The sequence below is a fragment of the Solea solea genome, chromosome 4, assembly GCF_958295425.1.
Source record: "Solea solea chromosome 4, fSolSol10.1, whole genome shotgun sequence".
Classification (NCBI taxonomy): domain Eukaryota; kingdom Metazoa; phylum Chordata; class Actinopteri; order Pleuronectiformes; family Soleidae; genus Solea; species Solea solea.
In genome coordinates, this window is record NC_081137.1 from 7,057,630 (window position 1) to 7,078,018 (window position 20,389).

At 41.4% G+C, this 20,389-nt stretch overlaps 1 protein-coding gene across 2 annotated transcripts; it reads right to left on the reverse strand.

Annotated features, from left to right (window-relative positions):
• Window positions 1–2,264: 2,264 nt before the first annotated feature.
• On the reverse strand, window positions 2,265–20,378 carry nlgn3b (neuroligin 3b). 2 transcript variants are annotated; one of them, XM_058626809.1, is made up of 7 exons: window positions 20,051–20,378; window positions 15,175–15,846; window positions 11,509–11,568; window positions 10,043–10,192; window positions 8,990–9,175; window positions 5,694–6,483; window positions 2,265–3,707 (listed from the first exon to the last, which is right to left on the reverse strand). In XM_058626809.1, the coding sequence occupies exons 2-7, from the start codon at window positions 15,653–15,655 to the stop codon at window positions 2,909–2,911; spliced, it is 2,466 nt and encodes an 821-aa protein (XP_058482792.1). In that variant the 5' UTR covers window positions 15,656–15,846; window positions 20,051–20,378; the 3' UTR covers window positions 2,265–2,908. The 2 variants fall into 2 exon arrangements, with proteins under 2 accessions (XP_058482792.1, XP_058482793.1); XM_058626810.1 differs by lacking the exon at window positions 11,509–11,568.
• Between the last annotated feature and the right edge of the window lie 11 nt (window positions 20,379–20,389).

Here is a 20,389-nt window from a genome sequence, read left to right on the forward strand (position 1 = left end):
TGTTCACTATAGCTGACATCTTGATGGCTGTATGTATGTAACCCTGGTTCACATTTTCAAAGATAAACCAATGCGTTCTTGGATAAGCATATAGCCATGGGAGGTGTTTTAGATAAACTTCCAGAGAAATAATCCTTTAAGGAGAGATGGAAAATAATAAATTTAACAATGTTTGGATGTTGATCCATTTTTAGATCAACTAACCTCAACCCAATATGGCCTCGAGTGTAAAACCGGGTACTTATGCCATGTTTAAGCGGCTGACACTGCATCTGGTCTGCCATGAAAATTGAGATGGCAGCAAACAGGTTGGAGTTTGAGTGAAAAATCCCCCCAAAAATCGAGCATATACAGTTCTAGGACAGCTTAGCGCAACTGTTTCTCCGTTAGGATAGTACCTAGAATCTGGTGTTCAGTTAAGAAGTAAAAAATCCTGAAAAGATGCATTCATCGCCAACATTTAGCAAGGAAATTCTCAAAAATCTAAAGTCTATTTAGTGTATTTAGTGACAGCACTGCTGAAAGCCGGCGATCGTGAACCAAATCACAACTTGTTCAGCTGTATTTTAGTTCAGTGACTGTGTCAGACTGAGGGGCCGTGCACACGGAAATGGGTTTAGGTGAATATGCATACTTTCTTTTGCCAGAGAGGTGCCCTGTCCACATGGAGACGGCGTTTTAGGGGAACCTGTATTTTTTTTAAAAAACGCCTCCCAGAATGCGAAAAACTCAAAACGCTGGCCTTGTATTTCCATGGATGACGTCATATTCTGAGCTGTTTGGAGATTGTTTGACAGTGTTACCCACTGCGGTCAATGAAAAGTAACTAAAGTCAGTCTGAAATGACACGAGATATCACTAGAACACGTCCTGCCTTCAGAGATTTCACACACGGGAGAAAAATAGTGTTGAATCGTAAAATAAAGAGGAGAAATCTAAACCTATTTTCACTTGAATCAACAAAACAGATCCGTCATTGTTCCACATAGAGTCTGCTGCACTAAACATCCGCAGCGGGAACTGTGCATTCTTGCTAAGTATTTAGGTTTATGACAGAAAGCTGCTAGGTTTTGTCGCTATTTGCCTTTAAAAAATGGCAGTTCTGCTCATGAAGACCAAACAGAGGCGGAATCAACAGCAGCTACACGCTGCAGCTTTACCTCTGACCATCACTTGAAACTAATCATTTCTTTCATTGCTTTGTTTTGCACAATAAAAGTGGCCTTCTCCATCAAATCACTGTCGGGCTCTCAATGGACAAATAAAAGCTGATGCCGCAGAACCAGAAATATTGTCACTTTATGTTGGATGTTCAGTGTTATGCTAACAGTGGTTAATGTAGCCTTGAGCCTCTGGCCTCGACGATAAAGATGAGGAGCCTGCTACAGAGCTCACCGCAAGCAGCACGGCCTTTCTCTTCAGTCTTCAGCCCCAGAGGGAGCCACAGGAATGTAGTAGCATTTTCCCAAACTTGTAAAATTTAAAATAGAAAATTGTTGGAGTTGCCCTTTAAACCAAGACTCTGTGCAGCTGAGGACATTTCACACACAGTCATGATTATCTCAACAAACTCAGTAGGACACATTCATATCCAAGCGTTATACATACGAAATGTGATCAAATTCCACTTCTTTTAGTTCCAAAATTGTTTTAATAGTTGTCTTATTTTGATTAAACAACATTATGATAGGTTTCAAAGAAATCAAAATCTCAAAGCTTGATGTCCATCATGTCCATTCAGGAAAAAAGAAGACCCCAGAATATATCCTGGTATGCACGGGGTCCAAACCACGATTGTTAAGAGTTCACTCCTTTTTTTTTTTTTTTTTTAAATGTGAATAATTGAGTTGGTATACATACAGTTACAATGTAATTACAGTATTTTCTCTGGAGACCTTACAGTAGTCATAAACAAACCACAAATAAAATGTTGGTCTAAGTTTATTCTGTACAAACAAGCCAAGCCAAAAGAACCATGAGTTGGTTAGCGTAGGAAAAAACACATTTTAAGCAATTCTATTATTTTATTTTTTTTTTGAGTGAAGCATTAGTTATAAGTCCTACAATGTATTAAGCGAAAAATGTTGGACACGTGAAACAAAAAAAAAATATAGCAAGGATACTCAAATAGACTACAACAAATACACAACACTGCATATGCAAAAACAGAAGGGCTAACTTCAAATAATGCCTAATTTACATTTTTGTAGCACACTTATCAACCCACACACCCACACGCACACCCACACACACACATACACCAGATATTGTGAATAAACTGGATCGTTTTACCACATGTGCGTCCAGTAAAATTCCATTGTCGTTAAGTGTCTACAGTCATTCCTTACGTGAGTGAGTTACAAGGCATTTTAAAGTAATTACAATAAAAACACATTTCCATAATAAGCAATGTACCATGAGAAATATGTATAAAATAGCTCGATAATAGTAATAATAATAATAATAATAACAACAATAACAATAATACTGCTTTTTTTATCGTCTTTTCCCAGATCTCATCTCTCTCCGCCACGGGTTGTAATGTCACTTTGTTCCACGAGATCAAAATAGATATCACAGAGTAAGAAAAGGCTTCCCATACAAATCCAACTGTATAAACATTATACTAAGTTCTTACTAGGTAAAGTTTCAAAAAAGCCAAGGTGGGAAATGAAATGCACTTTTTTATTTTTCTTCCCTTTTAGGCTGCCTTTGAAAATGAGTATTATAAAATGACTCTGCAGTTATACTTCTATTATGAGAGAGCAAAGGCAGGATGTTGGTGATTTAACACCTCTGGAAAAGACAGAACGAACAGATTCAATTCTATTTTACCTACACATCCTAAATACAGCTTTACATTCCGTGTTTTACATATGTCACGTTTCTCGTCTCCCTGTCTCCCAGGTTATACACGTGTAGTAGAGTGGGTGCTGGGCAGACCTGCAGAGCTGTAACCAGCTGGGAAGGTGCTGTATGGACTCATGTTGGAGAGGCCCATCAGCGAGTTGGGGATCATGGTGATGTTGTTGGGGGTCATCAGCGGGATGTCGTCAGGCGAGCGGTGCTGGGTGAGGGAATAGTCCAGGCTGGGTGACACGTGGAGAGGATTGTGAAGCGCCTCGCACTGGTTCCTCTGCTGGGACGACAGGGTCTCATCCACAGTGTTGGTGTGGCTCACGTTGTTGCCTTTGCTGTCGCGTTGGGGACTGGGCTGCTGGGACGTGTCCTGCCTGCTGCGCTTGTCCTTGCGGTAGTACAGCGCGGCAAAGGCGAGGACGTTGAGGAAAAGCAGTGACGCCCCCACGGCGATGGTGACACTAAGCTCTGTGGAGTAATCTCTCGGGTTGGGCATGATCAGCGGACCCATCTCCCTCCCACCTTCTCCGTCACTGTGGGCAGTGGAGACCGGGGACAGACCGGTGCTGCCGGACCTCTTCCCGTTGGACTGTGTAGGATCCAGTGGGGTGACCTTGGTGGTGGTGGAGGAGTAGTGAAACATGTCGTGGAGGTTGTAGAGATGAGGTACCAGGTGTTTCCAGAAGGCCACTTTAGTGGCACGGTAGTGGTCACGGATTCGAGGTTTTAGGCCGATGTGCAAGTAGAGTTGGTCATAGGGGTCGTACTTGGACCAGGCCACCTCCTCAAAGCGGTTGGCCTTCGTGTGGATGAACTTGGTGTCCTGTGGCACAGGCTTGTTAGGATCCCTGTGGACACAGCGTAGAAAAGTTGGAGCATAATTCAATGACAATCATCCGTTGACCTTCTGCAGAATTATACTGCCACAGCATGAGTTATTAATACAGAAACGCTGTCGTACGAAGGAACGATTCGGATGAAGCTAATAAAACACACATTTGCTTCACTTCATATGACAATCATTTTAACAGCGTTGTTGAGTATGCCATTGCTGCAGCGGCAGTTTACAGTGACTCACTGCAGTGACAACACTGTGACGAGTCGAATGAGGCAAGGACCCAACATCACTTATATCAGTATATTATGAGGGGACACACTTTTTAAACAATAGTTGTGACAATAGCCAGAAAATACCGATCTATACATGCAATTTTGCCATTTTAAACACATGTGTTTCAACAATAAGTAGGGCAGCACTATGTAATATCGTTATTTCTCCTCAAGGGCTCAGCATTCCCTCATGCTTTTTTCCTTTACGGCGAGCGCCTTCATGCGCGGTGTCATTGCAGCTGTACATTCAGTTTGGAGGAAAACTCCAGCAGGACACACAGTGAGTCCTCCATTATAGAGAAACTCCCTTATCTTGAGAAAAACACACAGCAAATCTTTGTCTCCGTAGGAAACTGTCACGATTGTTGTCGTTTTTTTTGCTGATAACTGGAAACCATTATAAAGGTGTTGTTATGTTAATACGAATATAGAAACCTATAGAGAAATGCATACATTATGATTTAAAGCCTACTATCAATAAAAGACGCTAATATTTAGTGCCAGTGTATTAAATATGGATATGTGAGTGGACCTTGTGTATTACAAGCAAATATGGTTACACAGTATATATCGTACAGTACATTATTTATTTTCTGTACTAATTATTTGCAATAAACAAAAGTGACATTAAGCAGGGAGAGGTTTATGAAGTGCATCTAAACTGCCTCTCCAACATAAACCTGTTTGTTAAACAGCAAAGAGCTGCTTAAAATATTTATGGGAATTAAGCTGTAAATTTCAAGATCCATCACCTTAAGGAAGTCTGCCCAAAGTGATGAAAGATTGCGACTCAGAGATTTTGCAGAGTGTAAACACAACACTAACTCTTAAAAAAAAATTGCTTTTCATTCGGTTGTACAGAAATGTGTGTCTCAGATAATTTGACAATACAGTGGAGCATTTTGGTTTTGATAACTGGTTTTTGTCAGGGGTACGGGTGCAATGGTGTCATCACTTCAGCTCACAGTTAGACATATCAGTTTATAGACTTCTGATGTTTTGTTTTTTTCCAGCATTCACATTAATTGGCAAACGCCGGAGCATCGCATCCCGGGCAGCGGAAAAGGAGATAAGCCTCGAAGACATAGATGTCGGAGTTCAGGCTGTGCCTAATTAAGAGGCGCCACTTAAGGCTGAATGCTAGTTCTTTAATCAGGGTGATAAAGGAAGGGTAACTGTAGACAGAGGTTTAACATCTCAACAAAAATCAGCTCTGTGCCTGTTAAGCCACTTGTGTTAACCAGTCACCCTTTTCAAATGAGCATCTGCTGAATGAGATTTGAGTGTGTGGTAACTGTAAATTGTTTCAGCCCCTTTCAAACAAAAAAATAGTTTTAAAATCAATTGTTTTTCATTTGCCAGTGGTCGGTCTGCCCTGTGGCATTTTCTTTAACCCCTGAGTCACCCATATGTGAATTGGGATGTCAACAAAATGGCACCATGTTGACATCAGAAGCTTCGCCTGCAAGCAGGTTCCTATTGGATGATGCCAGCTGTCAATCACATGTATTTAAGTGATTATAGGTAGGCTCATTTCCCCACAAACTTCATGTACAGACTATGGGTTTGTCACAAAAATTCATGGCCAACAAATATGCTGAAGGCTGTGAAATGAATGCGTGTCGTAGTGTTGAGCCAGAAATGACACAGGACTTCTCATTGCTGCCAGAAAGCAAAACAGACAAGACAAAATTAGCATGCACACTAGATGTTCTGCTACTCACCCACTCTTGGCAAAGTTGGTCCAATAAGTCATCACCACGGCACTGAGCATAATGTCATTCCTCGAGAAGTTACAGGGGAACAGATCAGTCGGGCCGACCATGGGGATGCCAAACACGTAAGGCACCTCATCTCCGTGTGCTGAGTCTGACCACACAGGCTTCATGAGGCTCTGGCAGTGGTGGTAGAAGGCGTAGAAGTATGTTGGCGAGCCATAGCGGGCGTGCAGGTCAGCCGTCACCACCGAGGGCTCCACCCACTGGTGGTCGGTGAACAGAGCCACCAGGGTCTTCCTCCTGGTCTCCGGGTTGTCCTTGTCAGCCCAGTCCGTGTACATGAATTTAATCGTCTCCCTCAGTGTGTCCTTTCCTTCTGGATAGCCGTACAAGCTGTCCACAAAATCCGACACAGCAAAATCAAAGTCGCTGCCGGACACGCCGTCCTCCATGTCCATCACGTTCTCCACAAAGCGCAAGCCCTCCCCCTGATTGACCCCGAGCATGATATCATAGTTGAGGAACTCGCCCTGCTCCATCAGGATCTCAGGGTCGTCTGGGATGACGTCTCCATCAATGACGGGGCCAAAGGCCACGCGGTACCGGGCGGGCTGGATGTCTTGCTCCACCAGCTCCTTAGCACTCTTCTTCTGCAGGCAGGAGACCATGTCGACAGTATCGAGCACATTGCAGCCAACTCTCTCAGCTAGCATGCGAGTGTATTTGACCGGCTGGTAGTTGACCGCCCAACTGGACAGTGCAGAACCACTCTGGATGATGGCTCTGTGGAACAAACCTTGGAAGACAAAATTCAGGTCCAGGAATAAGTGGTTAATATCAGCCAACCAAATCCGTCAAAGCAATTCCATGACTTATATCCATAAAAACACACCTGAACATGTGTGACAGAGCATCAGATATTCTCCTCTGCCGTTGTTTTCTTATTTTCAAATCGATGCATGACAAACAACAATAGTGAAAAGTAACAGCGGGGATTTCTCTTTTGTGTTTAAACAATGCTTTTGTTTGTATTCTGCTGTGACTAAAAGTGTCTCATTGCATTTACCTTGCAGTTTCCATGGTAATTCTATTGCTAAATTACAGTGCCGTGGTGCACATTGACTGTAAAGTTACAGTTAAATACACTATACGGGGGGAAATACTTTCTAAATCACTGTAATATACGACACAATTACTGTAGAGTCAGTATTTCTATTCATACAAGAAAATACAGCTAAATCATAGCTTTAGCTTTACAATCGGTGCTGTAAATTAACAAACTTACTTGATTTACACTAATTTACTATAAAAAATTAAAGTAACTTACTCTGAATGTACAGTATCGATGACACAATAATTGAATGCAAATATACATATAGTACTAGACATATTTGGGGCATATCCAGAACTAAATGTGTGCATTAAGGTAAAATCAAATCGAAGAAATGAGTTGCAAAGAAGCCTGCATGTGAAGTACTTTGAATACCAGCAGACGAGAGAATTACAAATTAAAGAATTACAAATACCGTGTCTAATAAAGCTTTGCTGAGAAGATGCTCGGTCAAACGGATGGTAAAATAAATAAACTGGTGATGGGATGTTGATCCCTGTTATTGTTACAATAAACAAGGCAAAAATGACTAATATTTCTGCGTTTGTTTGATGTGGTGACACTGCTTGTGTAGATGAGGGAGAATTAATGACCAATTTGCGGCATTGTTTCTGTGCAGTGGTAGTTTTCCTTACACCGCTCACTAACAGACATACAGTAATTGCAGACTCCTTAATATACGAGTCTAACAAGCTACACAGCTCAATACACACAGACTGCTGATGTGAAGTGTGCAGTGGAGGGTGCCACCGCGCACAGAGCTGGATACGCAGTAGCCCTGATCCTTCACTGTTGATACAGTCAACATTCTGTTCTGCTGGATGCTGTTTATATGCAGTGTGTCACCTCTGTCTCTAGGGATTTTCTTCCGAAACCTACAAACAACATGTGATATGTATCAACTCAAAAATACTCGGCTGAGGTTATGGCATTGCAGTTGCCGGGGAGAAAAAAAAAAAAAGGTGCAAGGACAATGTCACTTTATCCCTTTGATGCTGTCATTTATCTCATTTTTGTAGGGCGGCAGCTTGCCAGTCGACTTCAAAGACAGCCCAAGATCTTTGCGCATTTGCAGCAGGTCGAGCTACGACATCAAATGTAAACCCCACAAAGGATGCAAGCCGCAGCGTCACTAGCACTAGCATTGATGAAAAACACACTAATTCTGTCCTGAGTATCAGGGCAATAGCACAAAAGAGATAAGAGGTTCAATTTCCACTCAGCCACCACGATTGAAATACACGTCTTTTCTTGCAAGGAGCTTTGATCGTGTCATTTCACTTTTTAAGTTGTTTTATTTGTCGGTAGACATCAGTCACCAGTGGATATTGTATACGGTTTAAAATGATTGGCTGCTATTGTTTCCTTTATAATTTTCATTTAAAGCTTATAACACAAATAATTTGTGTTATAAGCTTTTTATTAAATATTTAATGAAACAGTGCAGGTTTGATAAATGATAAGAGACTAAAATATGAGTTAATCAGAATGGTTGGAACAGATGGTCACAGGTGAGCGTGACGACACGCTGAAAACTTTATTTTGCTCGCGTGCTTCTGGAAGAGCTTCACATATTAGGAGGCAAAGCTTTCAGGCTGATTAGATAGAATACAAAAGAACTAAAGCAATCACTTACTAAATGAATACTCCTTTTACTCTATTCCCATATCATAACGTTTCATCTCCTGGAAAGACCGTTTAGGGTTACACTGGAAACAAAGGACTAATATTGACATCTTCAAGATAAGACATCAGTTTGATTGAGAAAAAATTGAATCTTGCATGTAAAGTTTTTCATTTGGTTTTAGATTTCTTCCAAAACTTGGCAAGACTGTTATTTCAACCCCTGAGCACATGAAATTGAAGTGTTAACGTTATGACTCATGAAGTTATTTTTAGTTGATTTCTTGCTTTAAAACAGTAGTGCACATCTTTCAAATATACACACATCTCTGTGTGTCTCTCAGTATAACATCCCTGTGCTGCACATGGAAGTTTTATGTTGAGAGAGACAGAGTATGACTGAAAATGCAAAGAAAAACCTCACTCGCTCACTCACTCGCTGCATTATCCTCCACATGAGGGTAATGCAGTGTTTCTGTTCACAAACACCAAACAGAAGCAAAACAAATAACAACTTTTTCCAAAGGTTACGCAATGCAGCTTTAAATTGCTTTTTTTTTTTATTTACCCTCTGAGTGGTGAGACAATGTCAGCAGACTGACGCAGGATGCACCGATCCCAGATCCAAAGACTGTGATGCGGCCTGGGTCTCCTCCAAAGTAACCGATGTTCTTACTGATCCACCGAAGAGCCTGAATCTGGTCCAGCAGTCCGTAGTTTCCTTTTGCAGCCTGGTCACCAGTACTGAGGAAGCCTGAATTATGCAGAGATACAACAGAACCAGCACTGAAAGAAAAAAAATCTACAGTATGTATGCCACAGCTTTGATCATAAGTTATAGCACAGCGGGGCGGCTGAGCAGACTGACACCGTATCCCCTCAGGTGCGAATATGCCTCTGCTCTCCTACAGTGTCTGCATGTAAAAGCCTGCAATCAGGAGTGTCTGTCTGGAACTGATCAGGGCTCTGCTCATCAAATCTGAACGCTCTCTTCGCAAAAGTGACTTCCTAACATCCAGCACGCACTGATGAATAAATCTCTCACCGCACTATTTCTTTAAATGAATTTCATAAAACCACGGAGAGGTCACCGCTGCTCTTGCAATTTGACGCCATTACTTATTGCCTTGTCTCGTCCCATCTACACAACACACTGTTTGGAATGTTAAACACGGGGGAAACAAAACACTGTTGACCTTGCAAATGCCTGGGACTGCAGCGCCTCTCCATACAGTATTTAAATCCGCATTCTCTTAAGAATGACATGGGTTGATAATGTTGTACAGATTAGATAATGTAAAGGAAGACAGAGTTTGTTGTTTCAGAGCCGGTCCGTGTGCAACAAGGACAGGACATAATAAGTGTTTATGCAGCTTTTCCTGAGACACCGTATGCAAATCGAGGTATGCTACGCTGCCAAGATATCACTTACCTAAATAATGTGATCCTTTTTTTTTTACACTTTTCTGTTATTTGACTACCTCCTCTTATGGGTTAATAACAGCAACGTAAGTGGAAATTAACGACCATTATTACAGTTTATTCTCCCACATTACACACTGCTAAATACCCAATTTCAAACACCATTAAAAGTTACCACACAGCGACGCTGTGTAATCACCTAATATTCCAATCCGGTAGTTGAGCGTGACGACAACAACATTCCCGTAGCTGGCCAGCACACTGCCATCCATCATGTTCCCAGTGCCTTCCATATAGGAGCCTCCATGGATGTAGACCATCACAGGTCGAGCTTCAGAGTCCCTTATATCTGCAACACACACACACACACACACACACATGCTGAGCAGAGAACTGCAGAGGCAACAGTAATGAAACTGAGAATTAATGAAGCACTGTTAGTAAAGCTGTGCAGCGCGAGGTATGGGTAAAGAAAGGCTGCTCACAAAAGATGCTTCGAAGCAGTGGTGGAGGCCCGCTTTTCAGAAGCTCTTAATGATTTTTTTGACAAGAAGCGTATGAGTAAAATGGTTAAATTGAACACATTTTAGGATGCAGGTAAGCACTAAAAATAATACTCCAGTACTGTACCAAATCTAAAATTCTCCGCATTAGCCCTAGAAATGTAGGAGGCAACTCCAGACTGAATGGAAATCTATGGGAAAATGAGCCCAATTGTAATTTGATTTATAATGTCAGTAAATATTTTGCAGGCGTGAATGGTCTCGATCGCTATCTTGGCTCTTCTTCAACAGCATGTGATGTCAGGTTTTTTAATTACATTCGATAAACCACAGCACATGTGAGTGAGCACCAGCATGACTGACAGCCAGTGTAGGTGCCTGGTTGCCGGTGAATTTCCAGTTGCAAAAACAGATTCTGAACTGCTATTTTACAGCCTTCAGAATTGCAACACGGCCATTTTGAGGTTTTGTTACATGGGATTCAGAGGCGTCACCTGCCACCAAGCTCCTATTAGATAATACCAGCTGTCAATCACACTTGAGTCTTTTTGCAACCAGCAGTCGTCCCCCAGTGGCTATTCAATATAATGCTATATGAGTAGATAATAGGAGTTTGCTTCACAAACAGAGGACAATGTACATGTTTACATTTGACTGATCTTTGAATCATAAGTGAGAGGAAATGACTGGGATCTTATATTTTAACATATAACAGTCATGCACATGCATAAAAAAAATGTGCTGTGTGTAAAATTGCTGTTGGTTTCTAACACAACCCTAAAAAAGAAAGTCTTATTTTTCTTAATCTACAGAAATAGAAAATCTGTTCCATGTTTTCAGTCCAATTTGTTCCATGGACTAATGACTGGCCTTAAAAGGGACTATGAGACAGATAAGTAGATAATGCAATCTCTGAATCGATGTACTACGTGGCAGCAGAGATGTAGCACTTTGGTGAAAAAGGACCTGCAACAGAGTTTCGGCTCAAAACATGAAGTGCAGTAACAGCAACATTTAGACATCTGTCTTATCTCACGAACAAATAAAGGAAACCACCACCATAATTCTTCCAGAAAGAAAAATCTAATAAATGGGAGATCTTCATCAGCCACACTCAAACTAAAAGAACCCATGCAGCAGCAGGACTACGTCTTACAAATACCTTCAGATATATGAGTCTCAGCGTGTGAGAAAGACGCCCCCTTTTTCTTGTGTTGGCTCCCTGGGATTCACATGTAAAAAAAAAAAAAAGGCAAAAAAAGAAGTTACATGCAGTATGTTGCACTTTTCCTTTCAGATGTTTGTCGGACAAGATGAAGATGACATCTTTTAAGGTGTATTACACGTGTACTCACCGATGCATTATGAACTCTGTGGCAAAGTAATGATTCTGTTTAAATCAACTACCCACCAAAGACTTCTTCCTTGTTATATTTGTCATAAATGATTCCGCAAAATATTGGCATTGTACAGTGTGCGCACCAGGGCTGAACAATATATGCATAAATAAATGTGTTATTTGACACAATTTAAGTGGGGAGGGAATGTTTTGCAATTTATGTTTCACAGAAATACGTTTAGAAATATGAATTGTAGGCCAAGGTGTTTCTGTAGTAACACATCGATGATGATATGTTGTGAAACAATTTAGTTTTAGCAGATAATTGCCGCTCCTGTGATTGAGTCACATTGCATTTTCAATAATATTTAAAGCGCTCATGCACTCATTCACTCAATCTGCCTTAGTTTTGACCCGAATAGACCAAACACATCTCTCTTGGTTCAGTTTAATCTATGTTTACACAAATTGTCAGGTCAATTCTTGTGATAAACCACCGCAGGATAATTACTGAAGATGGGAGGTGTGCGGTTTATAAGTGAATAATTAATATACCGTGATTTGTGTTGGGCATCAAGCCACAAAATAAATATTGAACAGTGGGGATTTTCACAAACACACATTTCAAATACCACTGGTGGTGATAAGCAAACGGAAAAACAGCAAAGGTTTCACACCAGTGAAACAAAAATGAAAAGTCACAAAAGGCCCAAGGTGTGTTTTAAATAAACAATGTCGGAAGAAGTAAACGTCTTTGGAACCAAATGGTTCAGCTAGTTCCTTTGAAATATGAATACAAATGTGAAATTTAATTAACCTGCGTTTGTGTGTGTGCATACTTGTATTTGTTGCCTGTGTAGGACCTTTTGTGGCATAAACTGGACCAGGACCAGTAGACCTCATGGAGACCTAAACCTGATCCTAATGATGCAGAACCTAATTTCTGATGAAATGGTTAAGTTTAGGCGGTAGATTTGAATTTAGGTTAGGGTTAGTCATTAACTGGTTATGGTTAAGGTTATGGAAATAATGCAGTGTCCTAAGAAGGACAGCTGCACAAAACTGAGTGTGTGTGTCTGTGGCAGGTGATGAGCTCTTTAGGCAGGATACAGACTCGGGGCTTCATAATGCACAGGCTGCACCATTTTGGAAGCTACCTCTCAAGCAGGCTGTTTATCTGTTGTTGCTATGCTACCATAGAAAAGACAGGCAGAGTGGCGTGTTACATATACACAAGCTGAACACGGGTACACTGTGACTGCATTAGACTGGCTGTCAGAGAGAGAGTGGCAGTATATTCTCAGGGACAAACGGGTGTATTAAAGAGACAGGAGTAAGAGAAATCTGTGCGTCAACAGTGGAGTTAGAGAAGATACAGTGTGTATAGCAGGAAAGAGTATAGTGGGAAGAAACTCAACAAATTATAGACATTTAAAATGATTAAAAAGGAGGATTCATTTCAATTTAATGTCTGATTATAATTTAGAAATCACATCTTAATATTATCTACACTATGGTGTCAGTTGCTGGTCTTTGACACAGGGGAAGCTGTTAATCATGGAAACAAGGAAACACGATAATCAAGTAAAACTGAAATGCTATGTTAGTGTTTTTATGTACACATGAAAATGGGCTACATCGCCCAGAAAATAACACACAGTTCCTCCAATCATCATGCAGAAGCCCAGCGTCTGTGCCCGCCCACTGCTCCATTGACTCCCAGAGAAGCTGAGCTTCCGTGGAAGTGACATTTTTCTGTTCAAGAGGTTTTAATGTGGAGGCTGCTACGGGAATACAAAAATGACGTAAGACGATCCGTGATAAAAAGGCTGATTGTGAACAAACTGGTGACACGTTGTAAATGTGTTCTAGTGCACGTTTAGTATTACAATGTAAATACAACACAGTGCATGTTCCACTTTGACATTGTAGAGGAAGATGAGCTTCCCTTGCTGTCTTAGAGCAATCAACTCTGCTACTCTAGGACTAATGTTACTACCAAGCTGAAAATAGCATTACAAATCAAATGGTATTACTGTAATTACCTCTACAACTCAGTTACGCCTTAAAAAAAAGAAAAAGAAAGCAGTGATTCCATGTGACATGAAATAATTTGTGACAAACATGGAACGATGGCACTGCTAGAATTACTACGTTACTGAGTAATTCTTCATGACTACACTGCCCTGTGGTGACAGCCAAATACGCCGCGCTCATCGTTTTAAAAGCGGAAAATCATTGCATAGTTTAGGTGGACCAGCACTTAGACAACACTTTACCTCAGCAACACATCAATCACATGCAGTGAATTCCTTTGCCACAACAACTAAATTCCTGCTCGTCAAGTGGCAAATGGGCGTTACTTTAAATGAAATACGCGTGTGACATGTGAGTCCACAGCGATGTTTGCTCTGGATGGTAAAGCAGCAGTGACATGAGCAGCGGTAAAACACATGCTATGACTCCATTCAGAGCTGCTATTAATATCCCTCCTGCGTGATCCGATCACATGCTCTAAGTACAGGTCTGAGTGCTCCCAGTGCATCGCAGAAATATGTCCCTGCATCAGATCACCACGTTTGAGGACATGTGATGTCCACATTCCTGTGTAGGAGGGCAGTTCTCCTCAAGATGGAGTAGAGAGACTTCTTCAGTTGACATCCTTTAACCTGCTGCAGTTTCGCAGTAGAACTGAATTTTTCCTCTGCTTTGTGTTTTTCTGATGATTAAATTCATTTCATGTCACAGCAGCGTGAGTAGACTTTGATTCACTCCGCTTCTTTCGATAAGGCATCGAATGGTATAAAATTATAAACTTAACTTATAAACAAAAACATCATGGTATCACGTATAATTCATTTCAAATTCTAATGTGCAATCGATTGCTTAAGATGTGCAATATGTACAATGACAACTATCGCTCTGAAAGGTCACCACCTCATGGCCACGGCCATCATACAATCCGAAACTCAGCTCACAGAGTAACATCTCACACCAACCTGGAGGGTGAGTAATTGTGTTATTCAGTGTCCCACACAACCTGCACTCTGTTTTTGATGAGTCACTAAAAACAGCTTATACCTAAGGCATGGTATAACAGATATTTTAATGGTTTTTAATAGCTTTTTGCTACTAACTGCAGTATACATTGAAACCAGTTATCGGCCCACGTCTACTCCTGACTCCTCTTTTTCTATCTGTCACTCAGAGAGAGAGACAGAATCAGTCTTGTTAAAAACATCATTTTGACATGACTTTTTAAATGCAGCAAGGGTAAACTGAAATCTGATCGATTGTGTCCACAGAACACATTTTAATGCCATGTGAGAACAGTCGCACTTTGAACTGTGATCAGATCTCTAGGGACAAATGTTAATCCCAGCTCTGATCGGGGCCTGTATGATGATTACAAGACAACATCAGCGCCACAAAATCAGCCATTAATGGAGATGGAAAGTCATTGCTGTCCATTTGACCCCACCAACTTACCTTCCGCTGTTGGAGCGTAGATGTTTAGATATAAACAGTCCTCGCTCTGATCCTGAATGTATGTGGCGACTGTGTCCAGGTTGTAGGTGAACCATATGGGCATCATGATCTCTGGCACGGTGTTGTGGATGTTCTGAGGGCACACGGGCATGAAGTGGGTGGCATTCTTGATACCTGACCAGGAGGAGGGCTGCTCCGGGGGCATGAAGCGCTTCTCACCCACAGGTGGAGCGGCGTATGGGACCCCCAGGTACTGATCGACGGGCCTGAGCACCTCGCTGGGCACAGGGACCCGGAGGCCTCGCAGTTTCCCAAACTGGGTGGTGACCGTCGGGTAGAATCTCTGGCTTGTTGCCTTGGTGAATGACCAGCAGGAGCATAATATCCACCAAAGAAGAGCACAGTGGGTGATGGTTACAGTCCCTTGCTGATGCAGCAGGTGTGCAGGCAACAGATGGTCTCTAAATGTAGCCAGCCACATGGTCTGGGCAAGACAGAGCCCGCTGCACAACAAAAATGGACACTGTAGTGTCTGCTCAGTCCCGCTGTCCTGACCTCGTCAAACAGACATCACTCACTGTGACCTGGACTCCAATGGTTATCGAATCTGAATACACCTCAACCGGGTTTGGACCAACTCCACTTCCACTTCTCATTGCAATGTACACAGATCTGAAAAACAACAAAAATGGCCATCAGGGAAACATGAACATTTTAAATATAAAACATTATCTTCTGCATCTCATACATATTTTTAAATCATCTCAATATCAGTATGCTACTGTATATCCACAGTAAAATGTTAATGCTTATAACCTTTTGGGTCAAGGTGCAGGTACAAAAGCAAATGTATGCCTTTACAGCCACAAATCACTGAATACTGATGTCTGTGTGTGAGTGTATGAGGAGGCAAAGGGCGGAATCTGAAAAACCCATCTGCTGTGATGTTGGAGTGATACTGTGAAAGCATCTTGAGATAAAAAGGTGTTAAAAGGTGTTCTAATGTAAAAAAAAAAGAAAGAAAGAAGTGAACTGCAGAGACAAATGTTTCAGGGTTTATTAAAGTATTCAAGATGACAGAATGACTGTTTTCAAAGGAGGATTCACTGCTTATTATGTTTAAAGGTCCAGTGTGTAACATTTAAGAGGGTTTACTGGCGGAAATTGAATATACTACCATCAATATGCTTCTATGAGTGTATATTCTATTCAAAATTAAAACCCTTTGGTTTTCATAGCCTTAGAATAGGCCTTGCTTTATGTAGACTGCCATCTTGCGAGGGTGTGACAGGCCTTTGTTATAATCTGCACTTCTACTATTAGATGCCACTAATACCCAACACTAATACTCTCAATGGTCAAAATTCAAAACAGGTTTTGATCAGTGAGAAAGTCTTTGTAAGAGTCACTTTTGACAGTCATACTAAATCCAGCATCATTTCTGGCACCATGATACAGTTCCAGCACTACTCTGCTGGACTCTACTCGGTTTAGTGTCTGCATGAAACTGCCGTGACGTCATATCATATGTGACACACACAAACTAGTGATGAGCAAAGAAGTTGTTTTCGGCGTGCTGAATCATTAGAATCGGTTCATTAAAAAGATTAGTCCTTCCCGCATGACTGGAGCGTCTCGGTGTGACACAGCAGCTGATTTTCGGCAGTGACGTTATTAAGTACACCAGACTCCTCTGTTAAATATTGAGATTTTAGAAAATGCCTTGCTAAATGTTGGAGTTTAATGCATGTTTTTACATCTTTTTAACTGATCTACAGTTCGGCATTGTTCGGTTCGGTCACATTTTAGTGTCGCTCAGCTCCCCTGGAACCTCTCCAGAGCAGGCACTGAAAAAAAGCACCAGCTACCAGGTACTATCCCTAATCGGAAAGTAAACAAAAGGAGTAGAGTTGAGCTTAGAACTCTTTAAAGGAAAAGCGACCATAGGACGGGCATAAATCGTCCAGCCAGCTGTTATCCATTAGCATAGCTGTTATCCTTAAATGTTTTTAGGGAACCTTGGGACAGCACTTGGTATATTTCATTTCTGCTCATTTTATTTTATTTGCAACTTAAATTTGTTCACTGGCTGCTGAGTTTAAAAGAGGCACCACTGTTAGAGATACAAAATGCTGGAACGCTGTCACTGAGCTCTGATGTGTTGTTGTTTTTTCTCCCTTCTCCCTGACTTGTTATGTTTGTTATGAATGTACACGGATGATTCAGGGGTGAAAAAAACACCACAGGGCAGACCAAACACTGGCAATGCCGTTTTATCAGCTTCAAGCTTGTTAAAAACAGGTATACCCACTCACTTTAGAGTGAAAGAGGCTTAATTCTTACACTTTGCACCTTCAAGAAACACCAAATATCCCACATCATAAAACAGGGAAGTTTATTTTGCCTTACATCCAAGCAACACTGTCAGCAACTGACTTAGAAAGTGTTGAACATCTCTAGAACAAATGTGCCTGATGGGACCGAATCCTCCTCATAAAGCAGAGTAACTGCAGGTGAACTGACAGACTTGAGGCGGGCTTATCTGGAGCAAAAGATCATTTAATGGAAACCATAAGTGAATCCACGCTTTCCTTACATTCAAGTGTCAGAATTCCTCCAACTTGAGTCTGAAACTTCCGAATCAAACAATCTGTTTGAACTCAACTGAAGTCACCAGAGCATCTGTGCATTGATAAGTGAATAAACCCGTGTGCATGTAAACTGAATCCTCCCGTGTCTCATGTTATGTCCACATTATCCAACAAGGAACGTTTAAAATGCACAATGTTCCCACTGAGTTATCAGGGTACAAAGCAAAAACAAGCTTGTTCAGCTAATCAAATTTATTGATAACTTCTCCCCCGGCATTGGAAACAACCAGCTTAGCATCTCTCTTTCAGTCCGAGGAACCTATCCACTGAGACAGGAGACGATTTCTGTCTCTGAGTACGAGAAACCAATTAACAACGGACATGATGCATTGGCTTTCCTCTTTCAGATTCCCCTATTGCAGCAACATAAACACAAATAAAAGCAGCTCATTTTCTGTTTCACAAACGCAGCATATACTGTATACCAGCTATGGACATCATTAGAGTTTTTTTTTTTAGCAATGCGACCAATCAGATCACATTATTTTCTCAAATAGTGAGAATCACAGTGGTTCATTTGCAAGTTTCTGCCCTAGGCCAGCTTTGTCTGTATTAATTAACACGTCCCCGTAGCCAGAAAGAGGGACAAGACTTGTTTCATCTCCATCTGTTATATGAAAATAATCTAAAGCAACCCCCGAGAAGATGACAAGGACATTTTTCTGAAGATTGGGGTGCGTCTCCTGATTTGGAATTAGCACCGATATTTAGTCACAGTGATCCATTTGGAGGGAAATCTGACATCATTAGTCCGATCTGGTTAGTTGTCCCCAGCTTTAAAAAACAGCCTTGGCAGTAGAAAAAAGAAAGAGAGAAAAAAAGACACCAGTGGGGTGCTATGGATCAAAGCGATAATATAAATTCTTAAAACGAGCGTAATTTCCTTCTGAATAAAACATGGATTCATGATATAAGCATCTATACATTAGCACATTTGCTTATCCGTGTCAAGTCAAACATTAGATTTTGATTCAGAGCAAATCTGAGGGACAGTTAAGAAAAGGCTTTACCTGATCTATAGTCTTTCATTTTGTTTTACGGGTTCTACTGCAGACAGCTGCGGAGTATTCTTTCTCCAACTTATGCTCTGTGATGGGACACATGTGGATAAGCGCTTCGTGGCTGACACCAAATAGGCCATGCAATAAAATCAAGCCATCACTCAGGTTACCTTTGGTACACTCTGTGTTTTTTTTAGGACAATTCAGACTGGCAATACATCCAGCAACAGACAAGGTTGAAACTTTTGCTAATTAAAATGCCTGTGATAACTCAGCAAGTGAGGGATATGCAAAAAGAAATCAATATGTTCTACAACCATACGTCTATTATTAGACTATAACTCTGCAGCAGATGTTTATGCATCACAGTGATGTTGTGTTTTTTGTTTTTTTTTGTTGCCCAAAGTCCTGCATTTCCTGGATCCCAAATACTTTAATTCCCTTTTGAGTGACTTGATCCCAGTTACAGAGCCATTAGAATGATTGCTGTAATCATGTTCCACTCCCACCTATTACTATCTCTACACCTCCATCATTGACAGGCACACAATTCAACACCAATTCAGCAGTAATAAAAATCCCTGGGACAACATTATCGATTAGGTCGTGGTAGCCTCGGGGGGCCCTCGACATGAAAGCATCTGATAAGGAGCCTCGTGTGTCAGACATAGTGGGCTCCCAATGCCCTTGTAATTCGACTGGTGCGGATCAAAAGCGTTTAAGTGGATTCCCCCATATCCCCATCATTTAGCAGTGGAATAACGGGAAGGTGAAAAAACAAACAAATCTCATGACATATCATGACATGCAGGTAACAGGATGACCAGTGCTTTCTAAATGTATGCAAGGATCCAGAGGCACAGTAAAAACCACGACACAGCCCATATATAGCATCGACAAACTGCTGTAGTGTGTGTGTGCGCGTGTGTGTGCGCGTGTGTGTGCGGTGCCTCACGTTGTGACTGGGAAGCTTGTTTAATCCAGGACGGTGCAATATTTGATCAAAATGGGGGAAATAGTCAAATAGCATCGCCACCATGGCTGAGAAAGCTCTTGAAATCATCAATAATGATAATATAATTAATCAATAATGAAAATAACAATAATAAATAATAATGATAATTCAAAAAAGAAAAAATGTCAGTGATCAGTCTGATTGAAGATGCATCTCACATCACACAGCAGGGGTAAAAAAACTGAACATTTATTATTAGATGAACTCACCTGTTTTTACAGAAGCTGACACGCGCTCCATCTCGAGATATCCTCCATACCATAACCCGTCCGTTCCGTTTAGCTGTAAGAGACACAATGGTGCTGCTGATGCTGTGTGTGTGTGCGTGTGGGTGTATGTGTGTGTGTGTGTGTGAAATACGTCCCCGGTGTCGCTATCAAACACACAGATCTTTACTCTTATCTCCTGCTTTGCACGGTCCGTCTGCTTTGCGCATTCACGACGCCAAGGTCAGGAGCGCCAACGGTTTCAACGGAGCGCCCACCATAGAGATTTCTCTACGGCGCCCACTGCCAGCGCGTTACTAGGCAACCACCGGGATACGCCAG